The sequence below is a fragment of the Lepidothrix coronata genome, unplaced genomic scaffold, assembly GCF_001604755.1.
Source record: "Lepidothrix coronata isolate B3197 unplaced genomic scaffold, Lepidothrix_coronata-1.0 Scaffold87, whole genome shotgun sequence".
NCBI lineage: Eukaryota > Metazoa > Chordata > Aves > Passeriformes > Pipridae > Lepidothrix > Lepidothrix coronata.
Window position 1 is genome coordinate 2268981 of NW_016690267.1, and position 16491 is coordinate 2285471.

At 43.2% G+C, this 16491-nt stretch overlaps 1 protein-coding gene across 2 annotated transcripts; it reads right to left on the reverse strand.

The window, feature by feature from the left end:
• Window positions 1-755: 755 nt before the first annotated feature.
• Window positions 756-16055, reverse strand: ATMIN (ATM interactor). 2 transcript variants are annotated; one of them, XR_001875808.1, is made up of 5 exons: window positions 15826-16055; window positions 10271-10396; window positions 9113-9312; window positions 6201-8172; window positions 756-5979 (listed from the first exon to the last, which is right to left on the reverse strand). XR_001875808.1 is itself a non-coding variant. In XM_017821023.1 (4 exons), exons 1-4 carry the CDS (start codon window positions 16042-16044, stop codon window positions 6342-6344), a joined length of 2376 nt encoding a protein of 791 aa, XP_017676512.1. In that variant the 5' UTR covers window positions 16045-16055; the 3' UTR covers window positions 756-6341. The 2 variants fall into 2 exon arrangements, 1 of the variants encoding a protein (XP_017676512.1); XM_017821023.1 differs by having other exon boundaries at window positions 756-8172.
• Window positions 16056-16491: the final 436 nt, after the last annotated feature.

A 16491-nucleotide genomic window follows, 5' to 3' on the forward strand; every position in this document is an offset into this window, starting at 1 on the left:
TGCTGTGTGTAAATGCTCACCTTGGGGCATGACAGGACTGAACACAGCCTGCTGTTGTCCATCTGGGAATGCTTCATTCATGGCTACAGCTGATGGAGCTCAGTCACCTCCTCTGACTCACATACACAAGATTTACAGGGAACAATAGAAATCAGCATTTTGTATCCTCCAACTAACAGAAAACGGTGGGGTCGTGGCTAAGCATGGGAACTGTACAGGAAGAAAAGGGACAAAGTATCACCCATATTCAAACCAAACAATATTTTGTTATACAAAATATATTTCAAAATAATGTAAGCTGTTAGAGAGGACTGTAATTTTAGAGGGTACTTTGAAAACTAATCATCCCAAGGCAGCTGAATTTCTACTTGATGTTATGACACTGGAGATCTTAAAAACTACAGGAGGGGTGGATAGTAAGGCTGAGGAAGAAGGCAAAGGAATCCTGTCCCGAGAGTCTGTTGTAGAAAGCACCTGTCAGAGAGCTGAAACTGCAGAGCTTTTCATTCCACTGCACATACAAGGTCATTAAAGATTGCATTTTGCACATGCAAAATGCATGTTTTGAGATGGAGAACCTTTTTGCCACCTCTAGAGATCAAGGACTGACATTGTAATAGTTTTAATGTACAGAACCTCTACCAATTCAAAAGGTAAGATGTCAAGGAGCAATGGGTGCTACTTGCCAATAGGCACTGAACCCCCCCAGGCCTCTGCAGGCAGGAGACCATGGCCATTAAAACAGAAGGCAAAAATTGATTGAAGTTAACTTTATTCCAAAATTTACAGGACTAAATAAGTGCTTCATTTGTGAACAAAACGTTTCCATACTCGTGAATAACTTACTCGTAGCTTTGTGTAACACTTCAGTTTCCAACAGAGGGAAATATGAAACAGTATTTTGGCACAAGGTTTTCTCTGCATGCAATAATGTACTTAAAAGTTTCACAGTTACTAGGACAACATTCCTTCTTTGGGATTGTCACTTGTAAAATAGGTCTAAGAAATGAATGCTTGATTTTGTCTGCTCATTGCAAGTTTACTGGCTTAAACAGCAAGAATTAAACATGAACATCCTTTGGAAACTAAATTTGCCCACTAAATAAAAAAATCCCACTGGTGAAGAAAAGAAAAATATTTTAAGGACATTTCTCAGCCTTGCTGAGGTTACCTCACACATGCTCTGGGAAGGACTCACCCATGAGATTTATTACTCATCCATTCAAAATAATCACAAGTTTCAATGAGATCCTAATCAGGTGTTGAATTCTTTAAGCTGTAGAAATATGGCTTTCATATCTAGCTTTATCATAGATGCACTTGCAAGTACCTGTAGATAGAAGTGCTGTCACTCTAGCTCTGCATGCAGGTGCTTGAGGCAGGCATGTAAAGCACTGGCTGTTGTGAAATGCACAGTTTGCATCACCACAGGTCATCTATCATATTGTTGAAGGTTCTGTAAAGCCAGCATATGAAAAAGGATCACAAATAAAGGGACTTCTGTTATTCCACTCAGCAGTTCCTTCAGGAGCTTCTGGGCTGTCCGTGACATCTGTGGGGAAGTGGAGGAGCCACACACACGAACCCAAACGTTCCCTCACACAAACACAAACATTCCCTCACACAAACTCCAACCCCGACTGCAGGGCTCAGGGCTGGGTTCTGTTCATTGCATAGCAATGGCATTTTTAACAGGAGAATTCAGTCGTGCCCTAAGCAGCAAGTCCTTCCAGCACACCTCGAAAATCACATCAACTCTTAAAAAATAACAAAAGAAACAGAGGATGTGTGTTTGCACCTCGCACTGAAGTTTGCTACCATTGAACATCCTCTTAGTGTTCATAATTACTAAATGCAGCCCCTTCACAGGAGGTCCATTCTACCAGGACACATCATAGCAGCACCTTAAACCAAAAAGGAATGAAAAAAAGCTTGCAAGGCCCAGAATGTTACCAACATTTTGGTGTGAATGTATTTGGAACAGTAAATTGTACATTAAGATCATGTTTAAAAAAACCAGCACATGTCAGAAATATATTAAAGCAAAGGAAGCTGTACAACCTTAACAACAAAGGCAAGTACATTTGGTTCACCTCTGAGCTGTCATTTCAGGAACATGTTCTTTTGCAAGTTGAGCACCCTAAGTTGATTCAGTAGCAGTTCTATTGACTTACCCTACATTTTAAAGGATATTAAAAAAAAAAATCTCCTAACCCCTTAAGACCCCAATCCTGCCAACACTTACATTTCTACCCAGCCTCTCAAGAAAATCAATTCAGCCCGTGAGCACGTGCCAGCAGGAGCAGGACTGAGAACAGTGGAAGGCATTCTTTGTTCTGCTGCCCCTACTCAATCAAGGTCCGTGTGACAAACAGGGAAATTCAGCCTCTTGTTTTCAACAGAAAAAATGACTCTGTATGAGCCTTGGAATAAAAATCTGTGAGGAGTTAGTTACATACATTAAGTTACAGACACTGATTGGATTGTTCAAAACTAGATGAGGTCTCACAAGGCTTGGTTTACAGCTATTTACAGCTGCAGGTATATATACATTTTTTTTAATGCTTTCATATGCTTTGGAAGTTAAAATTTTCTAGACACAAGCAGCTTTGCATAGCTAAGAATGTGTAGCATTAGCAAACTCTGACTTAAAACTACCAATTTCTCTAGGCCAACACAAAGAGTTTGGGGGGGACTCCCTCCCTACCCCCAGCAGAAAGTATTTAAAAGTGTATTAGCAGAAATAGATGCAAATAAAGCCACAAGTAGAAGAAACATCTACTGTCATACAAACTTTTAGCATTGTGACAAACAAATATGGGAGGCAACAAGACAGATGTTTCATTTTTCAGCTTGTTTGTGCTTATGCTCTCATAGAATGCAAGTCCCAAATTTGCTGTTTCCTTTGTTTGAATCTTTATATACTAAAGAAAAGCTCAAATCAAACTACAAAACTACTAATTCAGTTTTAGAATAGCATTACACAGGCACCCAGATCAAGATCTAGCAATCACAGCATAATGGAAATAAGCAGAAAATGCACAGAGTAAGCACAAGTAACATTAGTATCACTTCCAGATACACAGTTGTGCTAAAAGGCTGTGGAGAATCTGATGTTACTTTCTGAAGAGCAGCTCTAATGGCAGCAGAGGATACAGAAGAGAGTAAGTAAAGGAGTAAGTCACTGCTGACCAATACTTACAATAAGACAGTGCCTTGAAAACCAAATCAGAGACAAACTGCAGAAAAAGGGAGATAAGTATCATTTTAGTTCTACCAAGAAATAGTTCTGACTGAAGTTTATTTTTAAAATCATGGTGAAAACAGAAAATTAGCCTTTTTCAAGAACTTGTTCAGATGTGAAGGAATCGCAATATTCAGGCACAGTATTTCAGATCAGGTTTCATGATGTTTACTGTGGGATTCACCACACTGTGAAGTCTGGTTGAAGTATTTTCACAAAAATACTTAATGAATGCAAACTGAGTGACTTAAGCCAGCAACACAGGATCCAGACTAGTTTCTGACTTCTATGAATAATTTATGGAGAACCAATTTTGCGAAGAAAAACCTTTATTTTGGTCAGAATGAGCCACTTCCCTAAGACAGTGCAGACATATTTAATTACCTCTTAGTACTGCACTTTCAGTAAACCATTTCATGTTGTGGTACTGTGTTCACCGAATTAAAGTTCAAACTATTTTAAACCCATAGGATGAGTGAAACAATTCTGATGTGCACATTCTAGTAAAGCACACAAAGCTCATAAATACTTTTAATTACAAAGTACAATAACTGGGTAATGATTACATTGTAAGGCTGTCCACACAAACCTGTGGGTTTTTTTTCTGGAGGTCCCCAATGTTAAGAATTAAGAACTGTGGCAATTATCACTCTAATTTGTAAATGAGTTTCAAGGGAATTTAAATGCCAGCTGGTCTCTCAGATGGCTACAACTCAAACCCCTCAGCAATTCTGCTCTTCAGCACCTAAGATTCCTTCTCTTGCAGAAAAAAGGACTGACTTTCTACATTCAGAGGTAAAGAAGTTTCTCATTTCTGCCAGTTGAGGAAAATACCCTTTTCCCCAACCAAATTCAGAGTAACACCTCCTCTTTCAGGCATTTCTGTGGGAAACACAGAAGTCTGGGTATGGAGAAGTGTTCTCTGGTATTCCATCCAGGGGAAGAAAGGAGAAGGAAAAACATTTTGAAATGTAAAGATGCAACATTGCTAGAAAAAACATAGAATAAATTAACCTAATTTTGTTATCTTATTTCCCAGTTTCAGAGTAAGCAGGTAAATATAAACCAGTCATATCTTCAGAGGAAACAAAATTACAAGTGATGCCTTCCTTTTTTTAATATATCCCACCTTTCAGATCAGAACTCTAGACACTGTGAAACCTGGGGGGCCTTTCCCCACAGCAGAATTACTGTGCTCCTGGGGAACTTCAAGATTTCTTTCTGCAGTTTCTTCAGCCAAAGACTGGAAGTGTCTGAACTCCTACCTAGAAACGCTGAAAAATTAAACAGGCAACACAGCTGGGATTTCAGGAGGAAAACGGGAGTTTTAGGGTTAATATAAAGAAATTATTTCCAGTAAAGGTCGAGATGCTCACCATATCAGCATGTTAACTATGGCAATTTAAAGAGTGTTAGGAAGAGACAAAAAATAGGAAAAAAGAAGAGTACTGCTCATTTTCAACCAAAACAAGCTGCCTGCAATGGATGAGTAACTTAACTCCCACATCCTTGAGTTGAGAATGTGCAGCACAAAGCATAGAGAGTCCTCAAAACCTAAGGCTTGGACATCCATCTGCTGATGGGCTGCACAGTAAATACACAGCCAGCACTTCTCCTCTGACAACGGAGGAGCAAAGTCTGTTACAGGCCCAGGAGTTTGACACAAAGAGGTTTCTCCTTCCTTTAAGGTTACAGAAGCTAAAACCTGTCCAGGACCAAACCAGAGGCCTACATTTCACAGATATTATAGTAAGAGATAAAAATTACTTAAGGCCAAATTCCAACATACATTCACAACTCACGTATTCTCACGCCAGTGAAAAATACCACAAACAGTGGCAGGAGGGGCAAAATAAACATTAAAAAAAAAAAGATTCCAAGAGGTCATATGTTTCTTGTCTGAAAAATCGGGTTGTGTGAATTTGACTACACTCAGGGAAGCTCTAAAAGCTGCAGGAACTGAGGGCTGCGAATCAACGTGCAAAAGCAAGATAGAGCTGTTCTGAAAGGGCCTCTGTGAGCTGATTTCCCAGCTCTGCTGTATGGATTCCAGTTGTTTTTGGAAGCAGGAAGTCCAAAAACAGGAGTCGAGGTGAGTGAGTGTTTTAAGGAATTTAATTTCCCATTTTTAAAGATTTCTGTTAAGGTAAGAGAGGTATAAACCACTGTAACATTTCTCAACTTGTATCTCAATAAAGCTAGGAGAACTTCAGCAAAAACAAATGATTCCAGTCTCTGAGGCACACACATTGTAACATTTGTATCTTACAGACAGAAATAATTTAAGCAAATCCCCCCTGGAGACTCTAAAAATGTTAGTCCCATTTATTACCTTAGCTAAAAGGACTACATACTAATTTTCCCTAGAACTATGAACTCCAAGTTCTTTTCCTACCCTTCAAAGGGCATCAGTGCCACTCAGGGAGAGAAAAAAAAAAAGGTACTGCTTTCTAGATATTTTTAATAATAAATATGTTCAACAATTTGAGAATCTCTATGTGTCTAGTGTGTAGGACAGGTATTTGGGAAGTGCCAGCTTATGCAGGAGAAAGAGCTGTGAAGGCAGAAAGTAAAAGAAGACAATACGGCTTATTATGTTCATGCTGGATTTAAAATACAAGCTACTAAAAAAAGTAAACAGAAGTAGCTTACACTAAAAATAGAATCCTCCCCCATAAGTTCAGGGAAGCATCTCAACTGAACAGGTCAGGGTTTTGGTCCAGCACATGGGAACCCTGCATGTAAGCCAGGAATAGAGAGAGATAGAGAGAACAACTTCAAAAAGTTCTTCCATTTAAATGAAAGCAGTAACAGCTTTGTAAAGAAGTTTGAGGAAAAAACATAGGCACCACATAATTTTTAAGGTTCAAATGTACATCAACATGTTACAGCCCCCTCCCTTCCCCCCCATTTATACACACATAGTTTATGTAAAGTTACATATTCAAGAGAGTACCTTCAGCATGAAAAGTCTCTTAGGTCAACTGCTCATGACAACTACATTCAATAATGCGAAGTGGATCACTTGGTAAAGCCATTATCTCCCACCCCAATAACTTAAATTCAAACCACAGGGAACAGTTATATCACGTAGCACTCAGTGGCTGGGCTTGTCAGAGCTCTGGAACAAGGAGCACAGCTCTTCACAGGTCTGTGTTTCCACTGAGCTGAACTGGGACTCCATTGTATTCCAGGCTAAGTCAGCCAGAAGGAAGTCATCCATTGCTGTCTGTGTCTCATTGCTGGTGAGGAATAAACTGCCCAGGTTCTCAAAGCAGCTGTCCATAGTCTGTGTCTCAGCACTGCTGAGCTGGACTTTGCTTTCAATATTCTGAGTAGGTGTGGTTTTAGTAGCCACGTACACTTCTGTCTGGGTTTCTGTATCAGATGAGTCAGTGCTCATGGAGAAACTGGACTGCTTCAGAATGCTTCCTAAAGGCAGGTGGGTAGTACTGTCCAAAAAGAAATTCAGGTCTGTCTGTGTCTGTGTATCAAACATCTCCAAACCTAAGAAGTTAGAATTGCCTCGGCAGTTATAGGATTGAGTGGCACTATCTGAAAATAAGAAATCAGTCTGAGTTTCAATGTCCAGTGACTCCAAAACTGGCTCAGAGTTTAGGGTACCAAGCTCACTCTCTTCAGTCTGAGTTTGGATATTGGATGCTGAAAAGAACTCTTCAATGTCGAAGTCTATCCCTGTGCTCTGTGAGGGACCAGATGGCAGATGTGTGTCAGCATTAGAACTCGTCTCAGACAAAAGGCCACGATTATCCAGTGTCTGGCCAGACATGTTTCCTGAAAAGATGTTTTCCAGATCACTTAGCAGGTCCATTGTCTGGGTTTGATTATCTGTTGTATTTTGAGGTGGAAGTATACTAGTCTGTGTAGTGAAGCTGATCAGGGATTCAGACTTCACCGTGTCCTGATTCAGGCTCTTGCAATTAGTTCTTTGCAGCAAGGTTTGATCTATATTTGCAGGCATTAAATTGTTTTCTGGAAGATCAATGTGAGTAGAAACATTATATGACGAAGGAACATTGTCAAAGATGTCACTGCACATGACAGCCTGGTCCATCTGAACTCTTCCATCAATACAGTCCTGTGTCCTACTGGTTTGAGTCTCTCTAGAAACGCCACACGTTGGGAAACACCCCTGACTGAAAGCATCAGTCTGAGCAGCTATGGATGAAGTCAGTTTGGAAGCAGGCAGCAGTGTCTGTGTCTGCACACTGATGGGCAAGGAAACCTGGGAGCTGAAGGACAGATCTGTCTGAGAGCAGGAGGACACACAAGAGTTGGGAGTCCAGGCTGCAGCTGGGACAAAGTTCTGTGAAATATAAGATAAGTCAGTCTGTATATTTATGGAAGAAATTTTGTTCTTGTGACAAACAGTGCCCATCTCTTGCCCTGTGTTACTTGGTGTAACCTTATCCAGCTCCACTTGCACACCAGTGCTCACGGGCTCCCGATCACCAGCACTTGTCACTTTTGACACAGGCATACTGTCCTTAAACACAAGGGTCTCTGCCTCCAGGGCTGGAATCAGAATTCCTATAGACTGAGGCAGCAAATGAACAGTACTTACAACTGAACCTTGATTATCAACAGCCACTACAGCAGGTTTGACAGAAGGGTCTGTTGCAGACACATAAACAGGCAAGTGAGCCACCTGCATCACCGGGACTTTAACCAAAGCCACCTTGGGCTTGGGCAAAAGCATCTTCGGGGTGCATTTGGGCTGCATTTGGTTTGTGAAGTTAGAGCTGTGGGAGCCTTCAAGAGAGGCCACTGCTTTCACTTCAGAGGACTCCAGTTCCTGAGTGCCAGGAGCATTACTGTGGGTACTGATGAACGCTTCGTTTGCTTTCTCTGCCAGCTGCTGATTATGTGCGGAGGTTTCCATTTTCCTTTTCTTACTGGGAGGATCCCTGTGAACATGAGATCAATAATTTATACTTCTTTCAAGCACAGAACATCTGCCTTCCATTCTTTTGCATCACTGCATTGAAAATACAAACTGAAGTTACAGATGAGGGTGGATATGAGAAGACAACCATAAAGTTCAGTTTTGTTAAACGTCATTCCTCATTCATTTAAAACAAAGAAAAAAGGCTACCTTTTTTATGGAGACCTATTTCTAAATGGAGGTGGAAGTTTAGATGGTTTCTTGCCTCTTGCACATTAAGCACTCTGATTTGAAGATGTTTAATGTGTTATTTTGATGCTAACTCAGACTAAGCACTGAAGGCACAGGGCTCTTAAAATCAGTGTACAGGTAAAGGTCTAGAAACTGGACAGACAATTAGCACTCCTTCACTCAAAACTTAATTTAGCAGCAGCTGAACCTCCAAGAAAGACAGTCTAGGCCTCAGAAAGCAGAGTGCCCTTTATGAAATATATGCACACGTTAAAACAACTGTGGAACTAAACATACAAAAATAGGTGGTAAAAAAAGAATCCACTAATAATTGCAAAGACAACTAAACTATAAAAGAAAGTAACCTGAACTGCATTCCACACCTCAGTGACCAGCTATAAACATCTACAAATCATCTCTACTCTCAAGGAACTGTAAAAAACAGATGCAACAAGAACCATCAGCGCTCACGCCAGGCAGTGCAGTGTCATCAGTGCTTTCTGTTTTATACACAGGGAAACCTGATCTTACTGATCAGACAAATCGCCACTGCCTCCAACAAAACACAAACTCCTAAAAGCCCCAGAACAAAGAAACTGCAAACTGCTCCCCAGCTAAGCCAACGTGAGCCATTTTCAATGTAACCAACAGGAAGGAGACAAAGAGGCAGCACATGGGAGACACAGCACTTGGGGGTGAATGTTACCATCACTGAACTGCTTCACTGTTACCTGTGTTCTGCAGGGATTTCATGGCCAGTTCTGTAAATGTGAGACAGCAATGCTGTTCTGCTGGCATAGGGGCACCCACAGGTACACTGGAAAGTCTTGCCACAGACCTCTATATGCCGTTTCAAATACCATTCTGTGCCATAGGAGTTACTACATTTATCACATTTGTGCTTCTTTTCGGCATGCATTTTCATAAAGTGCTAGAACACACAAGGGAAAGCAAACATTAGCTGCTGTGAAGATAAAAAAAAAAAGAAAATCATGTTTAGGGGAGACATAAATATTTGCAATTTTTTAGTTGTTAAGTAGCACTGAAGAGCAGCGATTTTCTTTAAAGTCTTACTACTAATAAGTTACAAGTTTAAAGAAAGCTACAGAAAGAATTAAAAGTTGGCAAATCTGCTTGTGCTAGATGTATCTTAAACCACAGAAAAATATTTAACTGTCTTAAAGCCACTGAAAGCTTCCTATGGAAAAAGATTAATAAATCTACAGATCCATCTTGCTACAGAGCACAGTAAGTCTATGTAGCAACATGTGCACACTCCTGAAGATCTACAACTGAGCAAATAATCTCAAGTCATACAGGTCAACACCAGAGCAAACACCAAGATTTTTCCTTTTCATTTATGGCACAAAGTGCCAGCCACTCCAACCCTACAGTCTCCCCAGTTCATTGCTGGTAAGCACCAGCAGCACCAGCTCTTTGTGCTCACTCACTCAGAAAACAAGTCTTACATGTTTTCTTAAACAGGTAACTGATAAACAAATGCATTTTGATAATAAAGCAGAGAGAAACTCTCCCTTCTCGACCACTTGAAAAAGCAGTTAAAAGCATCAGCCACATTTTAAACCTTTATTGGTTGCTACTGTGATTCCCCCCCCCTCCTTTGATCTTTCTCCGTCTAATTTGTGGAGAGGGGCCGTATTCCAGTTCAGCAGAACATACTGGCATCTGCCTGATCAAAAGGTTCAAGTCCTCTAATATCAACATGCAAACATGCAAATTCATTAACCACATGCACATTGGAGTTTCTGCCTACAGTTCTTTAACTTCTGCAGATATGCTGAGAAGCTTTGATGATATCTGAGTGCAAAAGCAGAGTAGAGACAGTCAGGACTAAACCAGTGTGAAAATACTTCAGGAAACAGGAATACCTGTTTTACAAGAGAAAATTGGGAAAATGGTCTGTTTGGTCCTCTAGGGCAGCCTTCAATAGGACAGCAGTAGAATTTCTGTGAAGTTTTCAACCCCTTCCTTATTGGTGCATTAAGCTTTCCATCCTGAAAAAGAACCAGGTGAGAAGTTGACGATTCTAGGGGTTTGCATTTTAAAGACTATATTCAGAATACACATCAACTCTGGCTGAGTTCACACACCTCAATGAGTTGAAGGCACTTTCCTAAGCTATTTGAAAGTTCACATGGAGCTTTTCCCCCGTGGATGCCACTTTGCAAAAATCCCATCAAAAGTACCAAGTGCAATTACAACAAGCTCTGTGGAGTAGTGGTACTGTACTACTCACTTTTACCAGGATACTCACTGTTCCAAGCTAATTAAATCCACATTTTGTATTTTTTTGATCCAAAAAAAAGTTTTCCATACAGATAATACACTAGACTGCTGATTCCATGGGTTTTACTGGTTAGTAGCACAGTAGTTGAGGCTCCACTGTGTAACACAACACTTCTGTGATGCTGGAATTCTGTTGCCACTACTCAGAGTTTACATGTAATAAAATGAAAAATGCCAAGTATGCTCTGCCATTTAATTTACATCATAAACCAAATCTCACACCTACGAAACAACTGGTATGCAAACTCTGAACCTCCAAACACTAAGGGACCACTCCACCTGGACTTTCCATGAGATCTGTCTCACTGACCCTCACAGGCACACAACAGAAGAAAGCAACATAACTTGCTCAGAGGACCTCAAAAATACATATAAACAGGATACATTAGTGGGATTGTCCAGACTGTTCAACCACATAGAACCTCTTGCTACTGAGGACACAGCTGTGGAAACCAGACAAGGTGTGTACCTCTAGACATATCCTATCTGAAAGAGTCTCAGGGGAAGCATCAGGTATCTGTGTCTAAGCAAAAAATTAAAAGTGAACTATTAAAAATCTGATGCTCAGAGTAGCTGTGAGTCTCCTCACATCTCAAGACTGAACAGGAGGCCAACCAAATCCCCAGAGCCAGTTACAGTAGTCCATGATGGCATCCCCAAGATGATTATTCACGGAAGAATCTACCAGACCGTGCCCTGTTTGAACTCTGCACCTGATTTCCCTTAGCAGGAGGACAGTGGCAGTGAGCACAGGCAGTGCAAGGTCACTCCCCAAACACCTCCTTGGGCAGATCTGCAGCTTTGTTGTGTTTACACAGATTACACCAAACTTGGAGAACCCACAGAGCACAAGAGTTCTCCAATGGGAAGCAAACCAAGGCTGTAGCTCAGCTGCCAGGACACAAAGGGGGTCACTGCTCACCCCCCATCAGAGTTAATCAGAACCCAACAACTCTGTTCTGAGCTCCTCCTGCCTTGCCTTGGTGGTCGTTTCATTTCCCTTCCAAAAGCTGAGGAGGGGGATATTTCAAAGATTATTTTGTTTTCCCTCAAATCACCTCTCAAGCCAAGGCACTCTGTGTAAAATGTAATCCCTTCAAGCAGTATTTCAGTTATGTTTCCACACACCCAACACTGCTCCTTGCTGACACTGCTGCACGTTCATTTGTGTTAGTGACAGACCATAGCCAAAGAAGCGACGTTTAGAGCCTCTCGACCAAAATAATCAGCTGCCATTTCATCATGAAAACGTGGAATAAGCCTCTAGAAAGGGAGTTTTCATGTAACATTTTAACCATGTAACATTTTAACCTTCTAAGCATCTTTATGTACAGCAGTTTTCCCCATGGACAGCCCATTCATAAACAGGCCTGTTTTATCTCTGCTGAATCATCACTGTGATTGTTGTTGTACCTCCTGCAGCCACTGCCCAAAACAGGAACATGACTCAAACAAATCTAGTTGTTCCAGCCCCAATTATACTTTTTAACCCTGAGTTTACCCAGAAACATTTTGATTCGAAGTCAGTCTTGAAGTCTTGAGGAGAAAAAAAAAGATTTGCTTTTAAGTCAAAGCTATGTTTGGCCTCTCCCACTGCAGATGAAATCAATACACTAAGTGGCAATTGGAGTTACTTATTCCTAAGTAAAAAGTTATTAAGTGTGTTATATTTAATGCCACAACCCAACAAATGACAAGCCAATATGGGAAACGTGCAGGCACTGAACAGGTAAACCACAATCAGGTTATTTAAAACTACTGAAATATCAAGGCATAGAATAACAAGTGTTTAAAAGCTTTATGAACATCAGTGAGATGCTTTTTTAACAGCTGGAACACAGACTTTGGTGGCACAGACCACAACAAAGTTGTGGTGGCAAGTTGAGAGATACTCTACATATATAAGAAACCCTATATGGACAGTAATCTTGTTTTCACCTCTTCCAAATCCTCCTGATGATTAATCTTGCACCTTCTCAAACCCCACCTGGCCAGTCATATTTCAGACATTCTCACAAGTCCCTTCCTTGCATATCTGATTTTATGTTCCACATTTCTACAATATCCACTCACCACAATTATCAGCAGATACATGTTCAATTAACTCCTCCCAGTGCAGGCACTTGCACTGTAAGGAATGCTGACATGGCTTGTGGCAACACCACAAAAAATGGGAATTAACAATCCTGGCCACCACTTAGCCAAGGTGAACTCAGTGACATCTTGCCTTCCTGCCACAGCAAGGCTTACTCCAAAAGATGCATTTAAAATCATGCTGCAGTGGACTGTAACCAAGTATTTAAAACATATTTTTTTGCAGCAGAAGCTCCTGCATTTCTTTACTAAATAGGACATGGAGAGAAGCGCATTTATTTTTATTATAAAAACTATTGTGGCAGTGCAGTAGTGGGTAACCTACCCCAAGGGTATGCTACTCTTTCCAGTGCACCACTGACTACAGCCTTCCTGCTATCCCAGGAATCCACAGAATCCTTACCTTCACATGAACTCTTCCAGCTTCATTTAAACTACACAGAAGTCTTCCCCTTCTCCCCATAAAATAGTACAGGCAAAAGACCAACAAATTAAAATGAAAAATTCAACTCTAAGATATTGAGTCATTTTATACCCAGTGCTCTCATTTTTTATTATTGGTTTAATTAAGCCAAGAAACTAGAAAATAGAAACTTATATATCAACAATTCATCATATCTTCTTTGTTAGGCCAAACAAGCCAAATTCTTCTAATTCCCCTTTGTCAGACACACTTGCCACTCATCATCCTTAGCAGTTCTTTTCTACAGCTCTTCTGGGTTCATTTTGACATATTTAAATCAGATTTTTACTCTACAGCACTGACAGAGAACATCCTTCTGCGATATTTTAGGACTGCCCTTCTCACAGCAGCATTATCCCAAATGCTCATCCTTGTATGACCAAACTGCTTTTGCCAGTGTTCCCCATCAAAAGTTAGTCCTGGTTTGTAACAGAAATAATCAAATTGTTTGTAATCACCTCACAAGACTATAACCTTGTACTGCTGCACTTGACTCTGTTTTTACAGGATAACGTTACCTTCCTACATAAATGTCCTTCCTCTGCCATGGCAATCCCTCATGGGTTTTGGTGTCAAAAAAGTCCTACTGGTGCCGCTTTTATTCATGAAAATTAACCAAGTCAGCCTCCCTTCTCCTCAGCAGTATCACCTTCTCTCCTTCCCCAAGAACTTCTTAGCCTCTCATTTGCCAAGTTGCCTCTTCACTAATTTCATGTCTCACTAACAAATGCAATCTACTGAATTCTTTTTGTCTGGGGAATCAGTTCTCTCTTAAAAGGAAATACCAATACTAAAATATTTAACCTCCCTTAAGCCTCAACAACATTTTTACTCTTAATTACGATGCCCTCAGAACAAGTCAAGAAGTTCCTGTGAATGTACATCCATCCACATTTCAGTATTTATTCCAAGCTACCCCAAGATCCAGTAACTAGATGTTTGAAGCAGGCTATAATTCCACAAGGCACAGGAGCTGGTTAACAGAGGCTGGGTGAGAAAGCAGCATCTCCTCACCCGTCATACCCTGGGTTATGTAACCCACCAGCTGCACTGCACTCCCAGAGCATCAGCTCACAACCAAAATGCCTCTGCTGACCTCAGAGAACACTTTCAACTCCTTCTGTACCTCCCCTCACACCAACACGTGAGATCTAACACACAACCCACACCAGAAGTTGTCAGTGCATGTCAGCAAACGAAATGAAAACATCCCAGAGATAGCAGACAGCCAGTGCACCGAACACTGCTCCCTTTTGTTCATCACCAACGAGCACGTGGAACCCACACTTGACTCCTGAATTAACCATTTCACACAACAAAGGTGTTTATTGTGTGGCTGCTGAGGCTGCACTCTCAGAACGCAGTTTTCCAGGAATAGGATTTGTCCTGGCACGCTCGGCACTATGATTTTGGGAAGAGCAAGGATATCTTTCTGGAAGGGCCACACTCAGATGTGTGCCTGATGAACTGTGGCTCTCCTCCCCTACCAGCACATGCTGTGTTTTCTCAGCAGTACTATGGAAATGAGGGCTTGTTTCCAAAATGGCATCCATCTGTTTGGTTTTTTTTTTTGACTCAGCTATTTTTAAAAAAAAAAACAAACAAAAACTCCACCTAAGAGCTCTCGGCACTGGGATGAAGGCGGATTGACAGCTGATAAGGGTAGGAAATGCTGCCTGTTTGCACAGCATCTCACAAGTGGTGCTGTAAAGTCTTACTGCAGAAAGATAAGGGATAAGCAAGTGAAACAACAGAAGCTGAGCCCCAAAGAACTTTTGACTGCCTGGGGTACGTTTATAAAAATGCTTAAAATTCGTTATTTTCTGTAAGTAATTTTAGAGGAATCCTCAACATGACTGGTCAGCCTGTGCACACACACACACCTGCAGGGGCCTTTCCCACGGGGAGATTTAAACAAGAGACAAGGAGAAACACTTTGTTATTCCCGTTTGGAATCGTAGAATGGTTTGGTTTGGAACAGACCTCAAAGCCCATCTCATTCCACCCCCTGCCATGGGCAGGGACACCTTCCACTAGCCCAGGTTGCTCCAAGCCCCGCCCAGCCTGGCCTTGGACACTTCCAGGGACGGGGATGCCACAGCTTCTCTGGGCAACCTGTGCCAGGGCCTCACCACCCTCACAGGGAAGAATTTTTTCCTGATATTTAATCTAAACCTACTCCCTTTAAGTTTGAACCCACTCCCCTCGTCCTGTCACTCCACGCTCCTGTAAACACTCGTGCCCCATCTTTCCTTTAAGTTCCCTCCAGGTACTGGAAGGCCCAATTAGGTCACCACAAAACCTCCTGTTTTCCAGGCTGAGCATTCTCAGTTCTCTCAGATTCTCTCCAGAGAATCCCAATTCTCCTCAGGGTGGGGAATCACACCCCCCCCGAGTCTCACTGCGAACCAAACCCCGGCACAGCCACCGCCGCAGCCGCCCCCCGGACCCGCACCCGGGCCGGCCGCAGGCCCTGGGGCCGCCCCCGGCGCTGAGGGAGCCCCGCAGCCAGGGCGAGGGGCGGCCCCGCGGGGCCGAGCGGGCGGGGGCGGCGGGGCCGGCGCGGCCTCCCGGCGGTACCTGCAGCGGGTGCGCCTTGCTGAGGTGCATGTTGAGGGCCGGACTGTTGGGCAGCACCTTCCCGCAGCCGGGCACGGTGCACAGGATGTTGGTCCGCACTTGGGACAGCTCGGTGACCGAGGGCCGCACCAGCTCGGCGGCGGGCGGCCCGTCCCGCCCGGGCGCGGGGGGCCGCCCCAAGCCCCCGCCACGCCGCCCGGCCGCCGCCGCCGCCGCCATGTTGCTGTCACTGCTCGGCCCCCCGCGCCCCTTCCGGGGCCCGCGGCCAATCNAGCTCGGCGGCGGGCGGCCCGTCCCGCCCGGGCGGCGCGGGGGGCCGCCCCAAGCCCCCGCCACGCCGCCCGGCCGCCGCCGCCGCCATGTTGCTGTCACTGCTCGGCCCCCCGCGCCCCTTCCGGGGCCCGCGGCCAATCGGCGCCGCCGATAGCGAATATTCATGAGGCACGTGTCGCGGCCCCGCCCCCCCGCCCTCAGCGCCACCTAGCGGCGGCCGCTGGCAATGCGAGGGGGGCCCGAGGGAAAAACAGCCCGAGCTGCGGACCGGGAACACCGGGAGACACACGGAAAACAGGGAGACACACACACGGAAAACAGGGAGACACACATGGAAAACAGGGAGACACCTGGAAAAACGCGCGTGCCGGCCCTCGGAACGGAGGGGCTGCG